Genomic DNA, 20,178 nt, shown 5'->3' with positions numbered 1-20,178 from the left:
TAGTGCATGTAAACGTCTGACCCACTGGAATTGTGATACAGTGAATTATAAGTGAAATAAATAGTCTCTAAACAATTGTTGGACAAATTACTTGTGTCATGCACAAAGTAGAGGTCCTAACCAACTTGCCCAAACTATAGTTTGTTAACAAGAAATTAGTGTAGTGGTTGAAAAACGAGTTTTAATGACTCCAGCCTAAGTGTATGTAAACTTCCGACTTCAACTTATATATATTTTTAAACGCGTTAGACAGGATTATCTACACATACTAACCAGCTCAAATAGACAGAAGTGTGCTATATGGCAGACCAATCTGAACTCATCGCTCGGCATGTCCAGCCCACTCATTATCTCAGCCAATCATGGCTAGCGGGAATTTTACTCCCTTTTTCTGTGGCTAAACCAACTGGTTTGTAATTTAACCATTTTATTTGTATTTACAGATGGCATACAAGTTTGTTATTGAGACACATGAAAGTTTACATGTTCCAGAAGGCATTTCTGCCCAAAAATGCATATTGATTTTTAAAAAAAGATTGCGCTCAAATGGCTCTCGTGTGAAATAGTGACCTGCGACATATGCCTAGTTTCCTGAAACAGGTCACATATTATGTCAAGAACAGCTCAAATAAGCAAAGAGAAACGACAGTCCATCAATACTTTTAGACATGAACGTCAGTCAAGAACTTTGAAAGTCTCTTCAAGTGCAGTTGCAACAACCATCAAGCGCTATGATGAAACTGGCTTTCATGAGGACCACCACAGGAAAGAAAGACCCAGAATTACCTCTGCTGCAGAGGATAAGTTCATTAGCGTTACCAGCCTCAGAAATCGGCAATTAACAGCACCTCAGATTGCACCTCAGAGTTCAAGTAACTTGAACTAAACGACACCACTAAACGACACCAAAAATGTCAAAATGAATTGCAGATTTCTTTAGTTATTGTAAGAACCGACGCTGGAGATGAGCACCAGGTACGGGGAGTTGAACATGTAATAAAGAACAGACATCAAACAGGACAGAGACAGCGGGTATGCAAAGACAAACAAACATTAATCCTGAAGCTGGGAACAGAGCTTGGGAACAGACAGATATAGCGGAGGTAATGACACAATGTCCAGGTGAGTCCAATAATCGTTGATGCGCATGACCGGGGGCAGGCAGGTGTGCGTAATGATTGTTGCAGTAGTGCGTAATGCTGGGGAGCCTGGGAGGGGGAGCGGGAGAAGGCGTGACAGTACCTCCTCTCTAGGGGTGCCACCCTGCGTCCCACCTGGGCGAGCCTGACGGGCCGGCCGAGGCACGAGTGCTGGACGAGCCGGCTGGGAGTAAAATACCGACGAACCGGCAGAGGCATGGGAGCCTGTCGATCCCGCTGAGGCGTGGGAGCCCGATGATCCAGGCTTAAGAGATCTTATATGTTATAATTATTCCAATTCTTTTCCCATTAATTTCCCCCTTAGGAATGGTTGAACGAACCAGAGGGAACTCATTTCCGGTTTTTAGGACTACCAGCTCGCGAGCTCTATAGACAAATAATATTTATTTTATAACAGACCTACTTGTAACCTATCTTAAACTAAAGCACAAACACGGAGCACAAAATAAAAAAGACAGTTCGAACAACTTATCCAATGAAAATGCCTCAACAAAAGTAATCTAAACACTACATATTTGAAGAACTGGTTTAGATTTTGAAATATGCCTACAATAATAATAATGATACACAATAATAATAATAATGATAAATACAAAATTGCATCAAACCTGAATAGCGAGTTGCACACAGTCCATTAGCCCGCACCAATGTTCTTCTCACCTTTGTTCACGACAATATTACAACTTGTACCCACAGAGGACTCACTTGTCGACTACTTTTCACTGTACTTTTTCTCCTCTAACTTTAGTTTTACTTCAATGAAAAAGGCCTCCATCTGCGCAATCAAGAGTAGCCTATAGGCCAAGGCCCCTCTCACTCGCTTGCTCTCTCCTCAGCAGCAGGCGCACGTGATCCGAGACAAAAGTGAGAATTTAGGACCCGGACCCGCTCGGGTCCCTGGTCGGATCTCGGAATTTCGGGTCTGTTGGACTCATGAAGAACTCTAGTTGGAGGTACTCGAGGACCGGAGTTGGGAACCACTGCTCTAAAAGTATGGCCTCTGTCTCAATTAACATCAATTGCTGAATCCAGCAATTGTGTCAGATGTTAGCTTAGTCCCAAAAGGCACCCTATCCCTTACATAATACACTACTTTGACGAGGGCCAGCAAAAGTAGTGTACGGTGAAGGGAATAGGGTGCCATTTTGGATGCAAGTGTTGTAAGTGACTCACCCCCCTCCTCCGGTGATGTAGCTGTAGCCTCCCTGGCCCAGTCCGTAGCCGTACCTCTCCCCGAGACACACCGGTTCAGAGGGGTCGTAACAGCTCAGCAGCATCTGCAGTCTGGGCAGGCTGGGGAGGGTACACATGCATGTACAAACAAACACACACCGAATGCAAACAAGCACTGCTCTCCACATCCAGTAACTTCCGCACTAAATAAAATATAATACGTTTGCTGACTTTGCCCTCAGGAGGCAGTCCTGACACAAGTTCTTTCAACTTTTGTACTTTTCTTTTTGACAGCTTTTTCACTGCATCAGGGGTTTTGGCATAAGTGTACACACACCCATTTTGGACTGAGGAGGAACTATCACTCAGACACACCATCAGCCATTGTGTCTGTTTGTCTGTCTGTCTGTATGTGTGTCTGGCTGCGTGCATGTGTGTATGCGTACGTGTATGTGTGTGTGTGTGTACTGAGAGCCTTACCTGATGAGTGTGTCATCATCCACCACCAGAAGCCATCTCGTCTTTGGCACTGCGTCCCCGACATACCTCTCCAAGATGGCAAATGTCTTCCCACAATGACCTGCGGAACAAAACACACAGAGTACCATGTCTGTAACTCTAGGATGTAAGGTTGCCCATCATTTGACAGGACATTAAAGGTCCAGATCTTAATTTGAGATCTAGAATCCTCACTCAAGAACCAGAACTAAAAATAATTGTGCACATGGATCCCGAGTTAGGATTAAGATTGACTGTAGGATATAGCTTTTTGATTTATTTATTTTTTATTTCACCTTTATTTAACCAGGTAGGCCAGTTGAGAACAAGTTCTCATTTACAACTGCAACCTGGCCAAGATAAAACAAAGCAGTGCGACAAAAACAACAACACAGAGTTACACATAAACAAACGTACAGTCAATAACACAATAGAAACATCTATGTACAGTGTGTGCAAATGTAGAAGAATAGGGAGCTAAGGCCATAGAGGCCATAGAGAAATAATTACAATTTAGCATTAATACTGGAGTGATAGATGTGCAGATGATGATGTGCAAGTAGAGATATTGGGTGCAAAAGAGCAAGAGGATAAGTAACAATATGGGGATGAGGTAGTCGGTTGTGCTATTTACAGATTGGCTGTGTACAGGTACAGTGATCGGTAAGCTGCTCTGACAGCTGATGCTTAAAGTTAGAGAGGGAGATAAGTCTCCAGCTTCAGTGATTTTTGCAATTCTTTCCAGTCATTGGCAGCATAGAACTGTAAGGAAAGGCGGCCAAAGGAAGTGTTGACTTTGGGGATGACCAGTGAAATATACCAACTGGAGCGCGTGCTACGGGTGGGTGTTGCTATGGTGACCAGTGAGCTGAGATAAGGTGGGGCTTTACCTAGCAAAGACTTACAGATGACCTGGAGCCAGTGGGTTTGGCGACGAATATGTAGTGAGGGCCAGCCAACGAGAGCATACAGGTCGCAGTGGTGGGTAGTATATGGGGCTTTGGTGACAAAACGGATGGCACTGTGATAGACTACATCCAGTTTGCTGAGTAGAGTGTTGGAGGCTATTTTGTAAATGACATCGCCGAAGTCAAGGATCAGTAGGATAGTCAGTTTTACGAGGGTATGTTTGGCAACATGAGTGAAGGAGGCTTTGTTGCGAAATAGGAAGCCAATTCTAAATTTAATTTTGGATTTGAAATGCGTAATGTGAGTCTGGAAGGAGAGTTTACAGTCTAACCAGACACCTAGGTATTTGTAGTTGTCCACATATTCTAAGTCAGACCCGTCCAGAGTAGTGATGCTAGTCGGACAGGAGGGTGCGGGAAGCAATTGGTTGAAGAGCATGCACTTAGTTCTACTAGCATTTAAAAGCAGTTGGAGGCCACAGAAGGAGTGTTGTATGGCGTTGAAGCTCATTTGGAGGTTTGTTAGCACCGTGTCCAAAGAAGGGCCAGATGTATACAGAACAGTGTCGTCAGCATAGAAGTGGATCAGAGAATCACCAGCAGCAAGAGTGACATCATTGATATATAGAGAGAAAAGAGTCGGCCCGAGAATTGAACCCTGTGGCACCCCAATAGAGACTGCCAGGGGTCCGGACAAAAGGCCCTCCAATTTGACACACTGAACTTTATCTGAGAAGTAGTTGGTGAACCAGGCGAGGCAGTCATTTGAAAAACCAAGGCTGTTGAGTCTGCCGATAACAATGCGGTGATTGACAGAGTCGAAAGCCTTGGCCAGGTCGTTGAAGACGGCTGCACAGTACTGTCTTTTATCGATGGCGGTTATGATATCGTTTAGGACCTTGAGCATGCCTGAGGTGCACCCATGACCAGCTCGGAAACCAGATTGCATAGTGGAGAAGGTAAGGTGGGATTCGAAATGGTGGGTGATCTGTTTGTTAACTTGGCTTTCGAAAATGTTAGAAAGCCAGGGCAGGATGGATATACAGTATATCACAAAAGTGAGTACACCCCTCACATTTTTGTAAATATTTGAGTATATCTTTTCATGTGACAACACTGAAGAAATGACACTTTGCTACAATGTAAAGTAGTGAGTGTACAGCTTGTATAACGGTGTACATTTGCTGTCCCCTCAAAATAACTCAACACACAGCCATTAATGTCTAAACCGCTGGCAACAAAAGTGAGTGAAAATAAGTGAAAATGTCCAAATTGGGCCAAAGTGTCAATATTTTGTGTGGCCACCATCATTTTCCAGCACTGCCTTAACCCTCTTGGAGTTCACCAGAGCTTCACAGGTTGCCACTGGAGTCCTCTTCCACTCCTCCATGACAACATCACGGAGCTGGTGGATGTTAGAGACCTTGCACTCCTCCACCTTCCGTTTGAGGATGCCCCACAGATGCTCAATAGGGTTTAGGTCTGGAGACATGCTTGGCCAGTCCATCACCTTTACCCTTAGCTTCTTTAGCAAGGCAGTGGTCGTCTTGGAGGTGTGTTTGGGGTCGTTATCATGTTGGAATACTGCCCTGCGGCCCAGTCTCCGAAGGGAGGGGATCATGCTCTGCTTCAGTATGTCACAGTACATGTTGGCATTCATGGTTCCCTCAATGAACTGTAGCTCCCCTGTGCCGGCAGCACTCATGCAGCCCCAGACCATGACACCCCCACCACCATGCTTGACTGTAGGCAAGTCTTTGTACTCCTCACCTGTTTGCCGCCACACACGCTTGACACCATCTGAACCAAATAAGTTTATCTTGGTCTCATCAGACCACAGGACATGGTTCCAGTAATCCATGTCCTTAGTCTGCTTGTCTTCATCAAACTGTTTGCGGGCTTTCTTGTGCATCATCTTTAGAAGAGGCTTCCTTCTGGGACGACAGCCATGCAGACCAATTTGATGCAGTGTACGGCGTATGGTCTGAGCACTGACAGGCTGACCCCCCCCCCCCTTCAACCTCTGCAGCAATGCTGGCAGCACTCATACGTCTATTTCCCAAAGACAACCTCTGGATATGACGCTGAGCACGTGCATTCAACTTCTTTGGTCGAACATGGTGAGGCCTGTTCTGAGTGGAACCTGTCCAGTTAAACCGCTGTATGGTCTTGGCCACCGTGCTGCAGCTCAGTTTCAGGGTCTTGGCAATCTTCTTATAGCCCAGGCCATCTTTATGTAGAGCAACAATTCTTTTTTTCAGATCCTCAGAGAGTTCTTTGCCATGAGGTGCCATGTTGAACTTCCAGTGACCAGTCAGTATGAGGGAGTGTGAGAGCGATGACACCAAATTTAACACACCTGCTCCCCATTCACACCTGAGACCTTGTAACACTAACAAGTCACATGACACCGGGGAGGGAAAATGGCTAATTGGGCCCAATTTGGACATTTTCACTTAGCAGTGTACTCACTTTTGTTGCCAGCGGTTTAGACATTAATGGCTGTGTGTTGAGTTATTTTGAGGGGACAGCAAATTTACACTGTTATACCAGCTGTACACTCACTACTTTACATTGTAGCAAAGTGTCATTTCTTCAGTGTTGTCACATGAAAAGATATACTCAAATATTTACAAAAATGTGAGGGGTGTACTCACTTTTGTGATATACTGTAGGTCTATAACAGTTTGGGTCTAGAGTGTCTCCCCCTTTGAAGAGGGGGATGACCGCGGCAGCTTTCCAATCTTTGGGTATCTCAGATGATACGAAAGAGAGGTTGAATAGGCTAGTAATGGGGTTGCAACAATTTTGGCTGATCATTTTTGAAAGAGAGGGTCCAGATTGTCTAGCCCAGCGGATTTGTAGGGATTCAAATTTTGCAGCTCTTTCAAAACATCAGCGGTCTGGATTTGGGTGAAGGACAAGCAGGGGGGGGGGGGGGGGCTTGGGCAAGTTGCTACAGGGGGTGCTGAGATGTTGGCCAGGGTAGGGGTAGCCAAGTGGAATGCATGCCAGCCATAGAAAAATGTTTATTGAAATTATCGATTATCGTAGATTTATAGGTGGTGACAGTGTTTCCTATCCTCAGTGCAGTGGGCAGCTGGGAGGAGGTGCTCTTATTCTCCATGGACTTTACAGTGTCCCAAAACTTTTTGGAATTAGTGCTACGGGATGCAAATTTCTGTTTGAAAAAGCTAGCCTTAGCTTTCCTAACTGACTGAGTATATTGGTTCCTGACTTCCCTGAAAAGTCGCATATCGCGGGGGCTATTCGATGCTAATGCAGAATGCCACAGGATGTTTTTGTGCTGGTCAAGGGCAGTCAAATCTGGAGTGAACCAAGGGCTATATCTGTTCTTAGTTCTACATTTTCTGAATATTGCATGCTTATTTAAGGTGGTGAGGAAAGCACTTTTAAAGACAACCAGGCATCCTCTACTGACGGGATGAGGTCAATATCCTTCCAGGATACCCGGGCCAGGTCAATTAGAAAGGCCTGCTCGTTGAAGTGTTTTAGGGAGCGTTTGACAGTGATGAGTGGTGGTCGTTTGACCCCAGACCCATTACACACGCAGGCAATGAGGCAGTGATCGCTGAGATCCTGGTTGAAGACAGTAGAGGTGTATTTAGAGTGCTAGTTGGTCAGGATGATATCTAAGAGGGTGCCCATGGTTACAGAGTTAGGGTTGTACCTGGTAGGTTCCTTGATAATTGAGGGCATCTAGCTTAGATTGTAGGATGGCCGGGGTGCTAAGCATGTCCCAGTTTAGGTCACCTAACAGTGCGAACTCTGAAGATATATATTTCACATATGGTGTCCAGGGCACAGCTGGGGGCTGAAGGGGGTCTATAACAAGCGACAACGGTGAGAGACTTATTTCTGAAAAGGTGGATTTTTATAAGTAGAAGCTCAAATTGTTTGGGCACAGACCTGGATAGTATGACAAAACTCTGCAGGCTATCTCTGCAGTAGAATGCAACTCCATCCCCTTTGGTAGTTCTATCTTGTCGGAAAATTGTATAGTTAGGGATGGAAATGTCAGGATTTTTGGTGGCATTCCTAAGCCAGGATTCAGACACGGCTAGGACATCCGGGTTGGCGGAGTGTGCTAAAGCAGTGAATAAAACAAACTTCGGGAGGAGGCTTCTAATGTTAACATGCATGAAACCAAGACTTTTACAGTTACAGAAGTCAACAAATGAGAGCGCCTGCGGAATGGGAGTGGTGCTGGAGGCTGCAGGGCTTGGGTTGTCCTTCTACATCACCAGAGGAACAGAGGTGGTGTAGGATAAGGGTACGGCTAAAGGTTATAAGAACTGGTCGTCTAGTGCATTTGGAACAGAGTAAAAGGAGTAGGTTTCTGGGCGCGGAAGAATAGATTCAAGGCATAATGTACAGACAAGGGTATGGTAGGATGTGAGTACAGTGGAGGCAAACCTAGGTGCTAGCAAAAGTGCTAGCTAAGGCATATTGAGCAGGGCTGGAGGCTCTACAGTGAAATAAGACAATAATCACTAACCAAAACAGCAATAGACAAGGCATATTGACATTAGGGAGAGGCATGTGTAGCCGAGGGATCATAGGGTCCAGTGAGTAGCTTGGCGAGCTGGAGACACGGCGATTCAGACAGCTAGTGGGCCGGGGTTAGCAGGCTAGTAGATGGGCCTCCAGGGGACGTCGCAACGGAAGAACCTGTTGAAACCCCCTCGGACGGTTCCGTCGGCAGACCAGTCGTGATGGATCGGCGGGCCTCCGTGTCGGCAGTAAAGGGTCTGAGGCAATTAGTAAAAGAGTTATTGTAGCCCAAGAATTGGCTGATGGACCTCTTCGGCTAGCTGGGAGATGGGCCTAGCTCGAGGCTATCTCCAGGCTAACTGGTGCTTGCTTCGGGACAGAGACGTTAGCCAGGAGTAGCCACTCAGATAGCAGCTAGCTAGCTGCAATGATCCGGTGTAAAGGTTCAGAGTTTGCGGTAGGAATCCAGAGATGTGGTAGAGAAAAAGCAGTCCGATATGCTCTGGGTTGATATTGCGCTGTGCAGACTGGCAGGAATTGACCGGGCTTAGGCTGGTTGATGTCCGAGTTAACGGTGATGACCGCTAACAGTGGCTAACTGACAGCTAGCAGCTAGTTAGCTTCCTAGCTTCTGATGGGGGTTCCGTTTCTAAAATATAAGAAATAGCAGATCCGTACCACATTGGGTGAGGCGGGTTGCAGGAGATTATGTTCAATCCGTAGATGGAAATTGAGATATATATCTTTTTAAATATATACGAAGAAAGCGATATATAGACGGGAAGGGACAAGACAAAAACAGACATCCGACTGCTATGCCATCTTGGATCATGAAAGCTAGATTGTTGTCTGTAGCCACATACTGACTTTGTTGAAAGACTTAATACAATGTCCGACAACTTGTTGGAGACAGGTTGACTTTACAGACCAGATGTATTTCAATTCAGAGACATGGTCCACAGAATCAAAGCTCTCATTCCCGTCACAGTAGGGGAATCCTTAAGGCGAGAGGAAATCAATGAGGCTATTATGCCCTGTCTGACTAGAATTAAATTTAATTGAAAAATCTTTATCCAACCTGGCCAAAAAAAGTCAGATACTGTACAACAACAGAGGAGATGAATGTAGGCTTAGAGGGAGTAATAAAATGACTAATCAGGAGACGGAAAAGAGAAAGTTACACAGTGAAGCTAGCTGGGGTCCGACTTACTGCTGTAATAATACCCACCGGCACAGACTTCGTCCTAAATGGCACCCTATTTCCTTTATAGTGCACTACTTTTGACCAGGGATCGCAGTCTGTTACAGGAGGACCACTCCATAACAAACAGCAAGAACCCAGCAAAATAATGTCGCTCATCGCCATCGGAATCCCCCGTCTGTCCCTCTCTCCAGCCATCGGGACTGAGAGATATGGTGAAATACCCCATAGGCAAGCACCACCATCACATAGAATACACAGACCCTCATGCTTCATTTAACAGTCCCCTCGAGGTGCTCTCATTATTTCCTTGTCTTTCCCTGTAGCACCCTCGTCGTGTTACCCCTCTCTCCGCCTCGCCCTCCATTTGGCAAATCTGACCATAACTTTATCCTCGTGATTCCTGCTTAAAAGCAAAAACTAAAGCAGGAAGTACCAGTGACTCACTCAATACGTTACAGGACTGTTTTACTAACACACACTGGAATATGTTCCCGTGATCCAATGGCATTGGGGCGGCAGGTAGCCTAGTGGTTAGAGCGTTGGACTAGTAACCGAAAGGTTTCAAGCTCGAATCCCCGAGCTGACAAGGTAAAAATCTGTCGTTCTGCCCCTGAATAAGGCAGTTAACCCACTCTTCCTAGGCTGTCATTGAAAATAAGAATTTGTTCTTAACTGACTTGCCTAGATAAATAAAAATAAAAATTGAGGAGTATACCACCTCAGTCACCGGCTTCATCAATAAGTGCATTGACGATGTCGTCCCTACAGTGACCGTATGTACATATCCCAACCAGAAGCCATGGATTACAGGAACATTTTCTCAAGAAGCTTCAGGAAGAATGCTTTACCAACATGTGGTGATTCACATTTTCAGTTTTGCGCGAAATGCTGACATCTATCCATGGCTTTTGGTTCTGATAGGTTTTAATTCTCACAGTGGGAATAACACCCACTTTACACTTCCTGAGCACCGCACGTGCCACAATCGGTTAGCGTTAGTCTTAGGCTCAGTCAACTTGAGTGGCTCCAGTCAATTTGAGCATCTCCGTAAAGCTAACTGATTCGGTTAGCGTGCGGCTCAGGCCCAGTCAATTTGACAACAAGAGCCGATCTGTCTTTGGTTGACTAATAAGTAGGATGCACCAATAGAATGCAATTTCATTACTGTAGATACAGTACAAGTCAAAAGTTTGGACACACCTACTCATTCAAGGGTTTTTCTTTATTTTTTACTATTTTCTACATTGTAGAATAATAGTGAAGACATCAACACTATGAAATAACACATATGGAATCATGTAGTAACCAAAAAAAGTGTTCTAACATATTTTATATTTCAGATTCTTCAAACCCTTTGCCTTGATGACAGCTTTGCACACTCTTGACATTTTCTTCAGGAGGAATGCTTTTCCAACAGTCTTGAATGAGTTCCTACATATGCTGAGTGCTTGTTGGCTGCTTTTCCTTCACTCTACAGTCCAACTCATCCCAAACCATCTCAATTGGGTTCAGGTTGGGTGATTGTGGAGGCCAGGTCATCTGATGAAGCACCATCACTCTCCTTCTTGGTCAAATAGCACTTACACAGACTGAAGGTTTGTTTTGGGTCACTAAGCGCAAACCAGATGGGATGGCGTATCGCTTCAGAATGCTGTGGTTGCCATGCTGGTTAAGTGTGCCTTGAATTCTAAATAAATCACAGAGAGTGTCACCAGCAAAGCAACCCCACACCATCACCCCTCCATGTCACGGTGGGAACCACACATGCGGAGATCATCCGTTCACCTACTCTGTGTCTCACTGCGGTTAGAACCAAAAATCTCAAATTTGGACTCATCAGACCAAAGGACAGATTTCCACCGGTCTAATGTCCATTGCTCGTGTTTCTTGGCCCAAGCAAGTCTCTTCTTATTAGTAGTGTTTTTTTTGCAGCAATTCGACCATGAAGGCCTGATTTGTGTGACAGCGTGTATGGCGTCGTGTGGGCGAGCGGTTTGCTGATACCATACTCACTAGACATGTAACCCATTTGAGCATGTTCCGGATGCTCTGGATCGACATGTACAACAGCATGTTCCAGTTCCCGCCAATATCCAGCAACTTCGCACTTCAATTGAAGAGGAGTGGGACAACATTCCACAGGCCACAATCGACACCCTGATAAACTGTATGTGAAGGAGATGTGTCGTGCTGCATGAGGCAAATGGTGGTCACAGCAGATACTGACTGATTTTCTGATCCACGCCCTTACCTTTTTTTTTTAGGTATCTGATACACATCTGTATTCCCAAACAATAAAATTGTTGCATGTTGCATTTCAATTTTTGTTCAGTGTAATAAAAGCATTGCTTGAATCTATCATCGTATTTGGGGATCCGAGAAAATATAGCCTTTGATAAACACATTTCATGTAATTTTACATCATTTTACATGAATGGAGACAAGAATAATATTTTTTAATACAACACCAGAGCATGTGAGTTGAGTTAAGTGAGGAGACCCGCATGCGTAATTTGGCTGGAGTGCTGAGAGAATTGAAAAAAAAGTTGGGAGTGTTGGCCCACTCTCCAGCTCAAATTTTGCTACGGCTCAACCATGAGCTCTGGGCATGATCTACACAGCATATTTCGCTTCCTTTATCACTATTCTTATAATTTGCACTATTCTGTTGTATTTATTTAGCCTATCCCACGACTAGGTATGCACAGAGAAAAAGCACCTTGTTTTTTAAGGAGGGCATGGTGACTGAAGGAATTGGCTGAGAAAATATATGGGATAGTCGACTATAATTCTGTCTGTCAAACAGGTACAGTAGGGCTACCTCTTATTTCTTAACTAGGAAGAAGTAGGGCCCAACACAAAGCCCTCTTGTTAGAAAAAAATGACTGTGAACACTGAGGCTGTACCCACTTAAAGTTACAGTTTTAACAGTGGCCAAGTAGACTACTGTGGATATTTGATCAGAATGTAGGCCTACCAGAGTGGCCTACTTTCAAAAACAATGGAGAAAATGCATCCCATAACATTTTAACATAGAAATAGCTGTGCTATCATTCAGCCTACAGTAGCGGCCAATGTGTGGTGTTCAATGTAGGCCTACCTTTGACCTTTGAAGAAGAAAAAAAAACACTTTACAAAATAAAACACATTATTATTCCCATTCCATTATTACAGAAAATCAGAGAAATTATGCTACCCTCTGTCTATTGGCTACTTAGCTTTTTCAAGCCAGTCTCAAAATACAACACTGCCTCTTCAGACCAAAAAAAGCTCTTTCCCCGACTCGCTTTCAAAGGTGTCTAGAAATGTACACGTTTTGTGTTCTTGTCGGAAGCAATCACTCCTCTATTGCTGACTATACACTTATCTATAACTGGGCTAATAGCGCAGTAACTAGCAAAGGATATGAACAAATGTAATGGTAGGAGGTAATGGTAGGAGGACTCACTGTAGCTGACCGGGTGGTGACATGACTACTGTAGTTAAAATAAGAGAAACTCATAAATGAGACTCAGATCACACAAAGTTTTTTTCACAATTAAATCTCAACAAGATACATTTGCTCATCCTATGGCCATAATATTGGGTCAAATAACATCAAATCAAATGTTATTGGTCACACAAAGTACACGTGTTTAGCAGATGTTATAGCGGGTGTAGCGAAATGCTAGAGTTTCTAGCTCCGACAGCGAGGTAATATCTAACAATTTCACAACAACACACACAAATCAAAAGTAAAGGAATGGAATTAGGAATATATAAACATTGGGCGAGCAATGTCAGAGCGGCATAGACAGAGTTGAAGTCGGAAGTTTACATACACCTTAGCCAAATACATTTAAACTCAGTTTTCACAATTCCTGATATTTAATCCTAGTACAAATTCCCTGTCTTAGGTCAGTTAGGATCACCACTTTATTTTAAGAATGTGAAATGTCAGAATAATAGTAGAGAGAATGATTTATTTCAGCTTTTATTTCTTTCATCACATTCCCAGTGGGTCAGAAGTTTACATACACTCAATTAGTATTTGGTAGCATTACCTTTAAATTGTTTAACTTGGGTCAAACATTTAGGGCAGCCTTCCACATGCTTCCCACAATAAGTTGGGTGAATTTTGGCCCATTCCCTCCTGACAGAGCTGTTGTAACTGAGTCAGGTTTGTAGGCCTCCTTGCTCGCACATGCTTTTTCAGTTCTGCCCACAAATTTTCTATGGGATTGAGGTCAGGGCTTTGTGATGGCCACTCCAATACCTTGACTTTGTTGTCCTTAAGCCATTTTGCCACAACTTTGGAAGTATGCTTGGGGTCATTGTCCATTTGGAAGACCCATTTGCGACCAAGTTTGAACTTCCAGACTGATGTCTTGAGATGTTGCTTCAATATATCCACATAGTTTTCCTTTCCTCATGATGCCATCTATTTTGTGAAGTGCACCAGTCCCTCCTGCAGCAAAGCACCCCCACAACATGATGTTGCCACCCCCGTCCTTCACGTTTGGGAGAGTGTTCTTCAGCTTGCAAGCCTCCCCCGTTTTCCTCCAAACATAACAATGGTCATTATAGCCAAACAGTTCTATTTTTGTTTCATCAGACCAGAGGACATTTCTCCAAAAAGTACGATATTTGTCCCCATTTGCAGTTGCAAACCGTAGTCTGGCTTTTTTAGGGCGGTTTTGGAGCAGTGGCTTCTTCCTTGCCCATGTCGATATGGGACTCGTTTTACTGTGGATATAGATATTTTTGTACCTGTTTCTGCTAGCATCTTCACAAGGTCCTTTGCTGTTGTTCTGGGATTGATTTGCACTTTTTGCACCAAAGTACGTTCATCTCTAGGATACAGAGCGCGTCTCCTTCCTGAGCGGTATGACGGCTGTGTGGTCCCATGGTGTTTATACTTGCGTACTATTGTTTGTACAGATGAACGTGGTACCTTCAGGCGTTTGGAAATTGCTCCCAAGGATGAACCAGACTTGTGGAGGTCTACAATTTATTTTCTGAGGTCTTGGCTGATTTCTTTTGATTTTCCCATGATGTCAAGCAAAGAGGCACTGAGTTCTAAGGTAGGCCTTGACATACATCCACAGGTACACCTCCAATTGACTCAAATTATGTCAATTAGCCTATCAGAAGCTTATAAAGCCATGCCATAATTTTCTGGAATGTTCCAAGCTGTTTAAAGGCACAGTCAACTTAGTGTATGTAAACTTCTGACCCACTGGAATTGTGATACAGTGAATTATAAGTGAAATAATCTGTCTGCAAACAATTGTTGGAAAAATTACTTGTCATTGTCACGTTCCTGACCTATTTTCTGTTAGTTTTTGTATGTGTTAGTTGGTCATGACGTGAGTTTGGGTGGGCAGTCTATGTTTTCTGTTTCTATGTTGGTTTAAAGGGTGACCTGATATGGCTCTCAATTAGAGGCAGGTGGTTTTCATTTCCTCTGATTGAGAGTCATATTAAGGTAGGTGTTTTCACACTGTTTGTTGTGGGTGGTTGTCTCCTGTGTCTGTGTTATGTTACGCCACATGGGACTGTTTCGGTTTTGTTTGTTCGTTTGTTCGGTTTATGTAGTCTGTTCCTGTTTTCATGCGTTCTTCGTTATACGTAAGTTCTTATGTTCAGGTGCGTCTACGTCGTTTGTTGTTTTGTAGTTAATCAAGTATAGTTCGTTTTGTGTCTTGTTTAAATAAATAATATGTCATCACACAACGCTGCATTTTGGTTCAATCCCTGCTCCTCCTCTTCGGATGAAGAGGAGGAGGAAAGCCGTTACAGAACCACCCACCAAATTACCAGAACCAAGCAGTGTGACTACGAGCAGCGACCAAATAATCAGGACTCGTGGACTTGGGAAGAAGTCTTGGAGGGAAAAGGACACTGGGCACATATTGGGGAATATCGCCGCGCTCGTGAGGAGATGGAGGCAGCGAGAGCCCAAGAGCGGTGGTATGAGGAGGCAGCAAGGAGACGTGGCTGGAAGCCGGAGAATAAAGCTCAAGACCGGAGATATGAAGGTACGCGGCTAGCAAGGAAGCCCAAGAAGAAACCCCAAAAATTTCTTGGGGGGGGGCTAAGAGGTAGTGGGCCAAGGGCAGGTAGGAGACCTGCGCCCACTTCCCAGGCTAACCGTGGAGAGCGGGAGTACGGGCAGACACCGTGTTACGCAGTAGAGCGCACGGTGTCTCCTGTACGTGTGCATAGCCCGGTGCGGGTTATTCCACCTCCCCGCACTGGTAGGGCTAGATTGAGCGTTGAGCCGGATGTCATGAAGCCGGCTCTACATATCTGGCCACCAGTACGTCTCCTTGGGCCGGCTTACATGGCACCAGCCTTACGCATGGTGTCCCCGGTTCGCCTACATAGCCCGGTGCGGGTTATTCCACCTCCCCGCACTGGTCGGGCGACGGGGAGCATTCAACCAGGTAAGGTTGGGCAGGCTCAATGCTCAAGGGAGCCAGTACGCCTGCACGGTCCGGTATTTCCGGCGCCACCTCCCCGCCCCAGCCCAGTACCACCAGTGCCTACACCACGCACCAGGCCTACAGTGCGTCTCAGCCGGCCAGAGTCTGCCGTCTGCCCAACGGCGCCTGAACTGTCCGTCTGCCAAGCGCCGCATGAACTGCCCGTCTGTATTGAGCCTTCAAAGCCGCCCGTCTGCCATGAGCCTGCAAAGCCGCCCGTCTGCCATGAGCCTACAGAGCCTTCCGCCAGACAGGAGCCGCTAGAGCCTTCCGCCAGACAGGAGCCGCTAGAGCCTTCCGCCAGACAGGAGCAGCCAAAGCCTTCCGCCAGACAGGATCAGCCAGAGCCATCCGTCTCCGCAGCGCCATCTGAGCCATCCGTCTCCGCAGCGCCATCTGAGCCATCCGTCTCCTCAGCGCCATCTGAGCCATCCGTCTCCCCAGCGCCGTCTGAGCCATCCGTCTCCCCAGCGCCGTCTGAGCCATCCGTCTCCCCAGCGCCGTCTGAGCCATCCGTCTCCCCAGCGCCGTCTGAGCCATCCGTCTCCCCAGCGCCGCCTGAGCCATCCGTCTGTCCCGAGCCATTAGAGCCGCCCGTCTGTCCCGAGCCGTCAGAGCCGTTAGTCAGTCAGGAGCCGCTAGAGCCATTCGTCAGTCAGGATCTGCCAGAGCCGCCAACCAGACAGGATCTGCCAGAGCCGCCAACCAGACAGGATCTGCCAGAGCCGCCAACCAGACAGGATCTGCCAGAGCCGCCAACCAGACAGGATCTGCCAGAGCCGCCAACCAGACAGGATCTGCCAGAGCCGCCAACCAGACAGGATCTGCCAGAGTCGCCAGCGAGCCATGAGCGTCCAGAGCCGTCAGCCAGCCATGAGCGTCCAGAGCCGTCAGCCAGCCATGAGCGTCCAGAGCCGTCAGCCAGCCATGAGTGTCCAGAGCCGTCAGCCAGTCATGAGCTGCCCCTCAGCCCAGAGCGGCCATTTATCCAGAACTGCCCCTCAGTCCAGAGCTGTCTCTCTGTCCGGAGCTGCCCTTCAGTCCGGAGTTGCCCCTCTATCCTGAGCTACCTCTCTATCCTGACCTACCTCTCTGTCCTGTGCTATATCTCTGTCCTGAGCTACCTTATCCCGGTGCTGCCCCTTGTCTCGATGTTACCCAAAAAATTAAGTGGGTGGAATAGGAGGGTGGTCAGTCGTAGGGGGAAACGTAAGCTGGGATTGACTATGGTGGGGTGGGGACCTCGCCCAGAGCCTGAGCCACCACCGTGGTCAGATGCCCACCCAGACCCTCCCCTAAACTTTGTGCTGGTGCGCCCGGAGTTCGCACCTTAAGGGGGGGGTTATGTCACGTTCCTGACCTATTTTCTGTTAGTTTTTGTATGTGTTAGTTGGTCAGGACGTGAGTTTGGGTGGGCAGTCTATGTTTTCTGTTTCTATGTTGGTTTAAAGGGTGACCTGATATGGCTCTCAATTAGAGGCAGGTGGTTTTCATTTCCTCTGATTGAGAGTCATATTAAGGTAGGTGTTTTCACACTGTTTGTTGTGGGTGGTTGTCTCCTGTGTCTGTGTTATGTTACGCCACATGGGACTGTTTCGGTTTTGTTTGTTCGTTTGTTCGGTTTATGTAGTCTGTTCCTGTTTTCATGCGTTCTTCGTTATACGTAAGTTCTTATGTTCAGGTGCGTCTACGTCGTTTGTTGTTTTGTAGTTAATCAAGTATAGTTCGTTTTGTGTCTTGTTTAAATAAATAATATGTCATCACACAACGCTGCATTTTGGTTCAATCCCTGCTCCTCCTCTTCGGATGAAGAGGAGGAGGAAAGCCGTTACAGTCATGCACAAAGTAAATGTCCTAATCGACTTGCAAAAACTATAGTTTGTTAACAATAAATTTGTGGAGTGGTTGAAAAACGAGTTTTAATGACTCCAACCTAAGTGTATGTAAACTTCCGACTTCAACTGTAGATACAGTAGAATAGGATAGAATACAGTATATACATGAGATGAGTATTGCAAAATATGTATTCTTTTTTTTTTAAAGTGTCTAGTGTTCCATTATTAAAGTGACCAGTGATTCCAAGTATATGTATATAGGGCAGCAGCCTCTAATGTGTTAGTGATGGCTATTTAACAGAATTTAACAGTCTGTTAAATAGACATCAACATTAAAATAGGGAGCTGCCCCTTTTAAGGCCATTTTCTTCTCTTAATCATATGACAATCAACTTTTACCAGTTGAATGTTGACAGAAATCAAATAAGTGTCTGGTTAAAAGTAGTGCACTATGTAGTGAATAGGGTGCCATTTGGAATGATGACAGAGTGGCGAATGAGCTTTCCATGCCAGCGCTACGCCAAGGCCAACCAAGGTTTTTGATTTCCGATTTAGCGTGCCGTTGAATAATGATAAGTAGGGTGATTACACAGCCCCGGCTCTGTTGGATTGTGTTGTGTGTTGGCTTTGTCTGTTCCAGATACACTGATTTACTGCATATTACAGCACAAGCATTCCATTACACACCATTCCCTTCCCCTGCCCCTTTCCCATTGGAGAATTGATAGGTGAAATTGTCATAATTAAGATAAAATCAGAAGAGAGCAAGGTTGATAGCTAACAACCCTATTCAGCGTTTACTTGAACTCTTCTATAAAACTCAAGTCAGTAACGGTCATTTAATCGCAGAGAAGTGGTACTGGTTGAATTGGAGGTTTCCATATTCATTCCAAAACCATCCTAAAAGTTGGGCATTTCCACCTGATAAGACTAAATCGTATCGAAATCTTACAGTATCTTAAGACTATTAGTATTTAAGACTGAATCTATCAAATCACACAACATCTGATCGAGCCAGCATATTCAAATTCCTGCTACTGTGGGCATATTCGACATTATTAACAGGTCTACCTGAAGTCATGCTGACATTGTTACTATCTCTTACACTTCAATAGATGCAGTCTGTCACAATAGTCCTGAATGAAAATGACCCAGGTCGCAATCATGAAGAAAAAAAAACAATCCGGCTTTCGTCGTTTGACATTGAGAACCGTGAGAGCTGACATTTTAGTAAATTCGCAGATTGCGCATCTGTCACAGACAAGACACCCAATTAACCTCATGAAAAAGCAGTGGCAAAACAGAGGCACAAAATGTTCCCACAGCCCTTTGTTGCATCCCAAATCTTATGAGAGCAGGATCAAATTATGCTTGATTAAATAATAACAACACAATATAATGTGTAGTGCAATTGGTAGACTGGTATAACATGCCTTGTTGTACCTGTAGCATCAGACTTGCCATCTGCCAGAGTTTGTCAGACTGAATCAAATCAGGAAATAATTCAGTCCTTATCTATTCAATTCACTTGGGCATATAGCTGAATCTACACATCTGCTAGCATGCGACATAATGTCATCTCGAAATAAGAGAACTAAAAACATCTGACAAACTTAGATTTTTATGAAGTGAATTATCTTAGATCTTAGCTTCATACACATTATTTAGCGATCTTTATCTTTGAACAAAATCAACTCTGAACTTTTCAACTGTACTTTTGAAATTGCATCAAATGATCTCAATTGCAACAGGTCCTGACTGGAGTGGATATAAGGATGGGAGCAGGGCCTGTATTCACATTGCATCTCAGATTAAGTGTGCTGATCTAGGACCAGGTCCTCCCTGTCCATGTAATCTTAATAATTATTCATATCTAAATTAGGCAAAAGTGATCCTAGATTAGCACTCCAACTCTGAGACATTTTATGGATACAGGCCCTGGACTAACTCACCTCTCTCTGTGTTGGGGACTCCTAGGTCGATGGTAGGTATGGAAGGGTCAGTGTGATCACTGTAATACTCCAACAGAGATGCCTCTCTCTCCCACGTCTTCTTCACCACTGGGACTGGGGCAGGACAACAGGACGACAGGTAAAACAATACAGCTCAACACTTCCACACTACCATAGTAAGAAGAATCAGGCTTCTGTATACAGAAAACTTGCAGCATTATTCATTATGAATGTTAAAAACATATAACTTGTCCTTCACAGAACTTTTTGAAATAAACATGATTTAATTATTATAATCAGAACAATTAGCTGTGACCGACATGTCAGCCGGAGCTGATGTCGAATTTTCCGGGTGCTTCCGAAATTCAAACAGCCTAGTCAAAGCAAGTTGGTGACTGACATCTTGTGCTGAGAGTTAAACCAGACCTGACAGAGTCAGCACTTTACCAGGCACACATCTCAAAAG

General features: G+C 45.1%; 1 protein-coding gene across 3 annotated transcripts in view; it reads right to left on the bottom strand.

The window, feature by feature from the left end:
* LOC120018461 (beta-1,3-glucosyltransferase-like) overlaps positions 1 to 20,178 on the bottom strand; it is a 148,950-nt gene that overhangs the window by 7,596 nt on the left and 121,176 nt on the right. For all 3 annotated transcript variants that reach the window (XM_038961681.1, XM_038961682.1, XM_038961683.1), the window contains 3 exons: positions 19,713 to 19,826; positions 2,814 to 2,913; positions 2,334 to 2,453 (listed from right to left, as the gene is read on the bottom strand). In XM_038961681.1, the coding sequence (XP_038817609.1) occupies positions 2,334 to 2,453; positions 2,814 to 2,913; positions 19,713 to 19,826 (334 nt within the window). The remainder of the gene's footprint in view (positions 1 to 2,333; positions 2,454 to 2,813; positions 2,914 to 19,712; positions 19,827 to 20,178) is intronic.

This window comes from Salvelinus namaycush, chromosome 23 (genome assembly GCF_016432855.1).
Source record: "Salvelinus namaycush isolate Seneca chromosome 23, SaNama_1.0, whole genome shotgun sequence".
Classification (NCBI taxonomy): Eukaryota; Metazoa; Chordata; class Actinopteri; order Salmoniformes; family Salmonidae; genus Salvelinus; species Salvelinus namaycush.
Note: the sequence above shows the minus strand (reverse complement) of the source record. Positions and strands in the feature narration are given on the sequence as shown.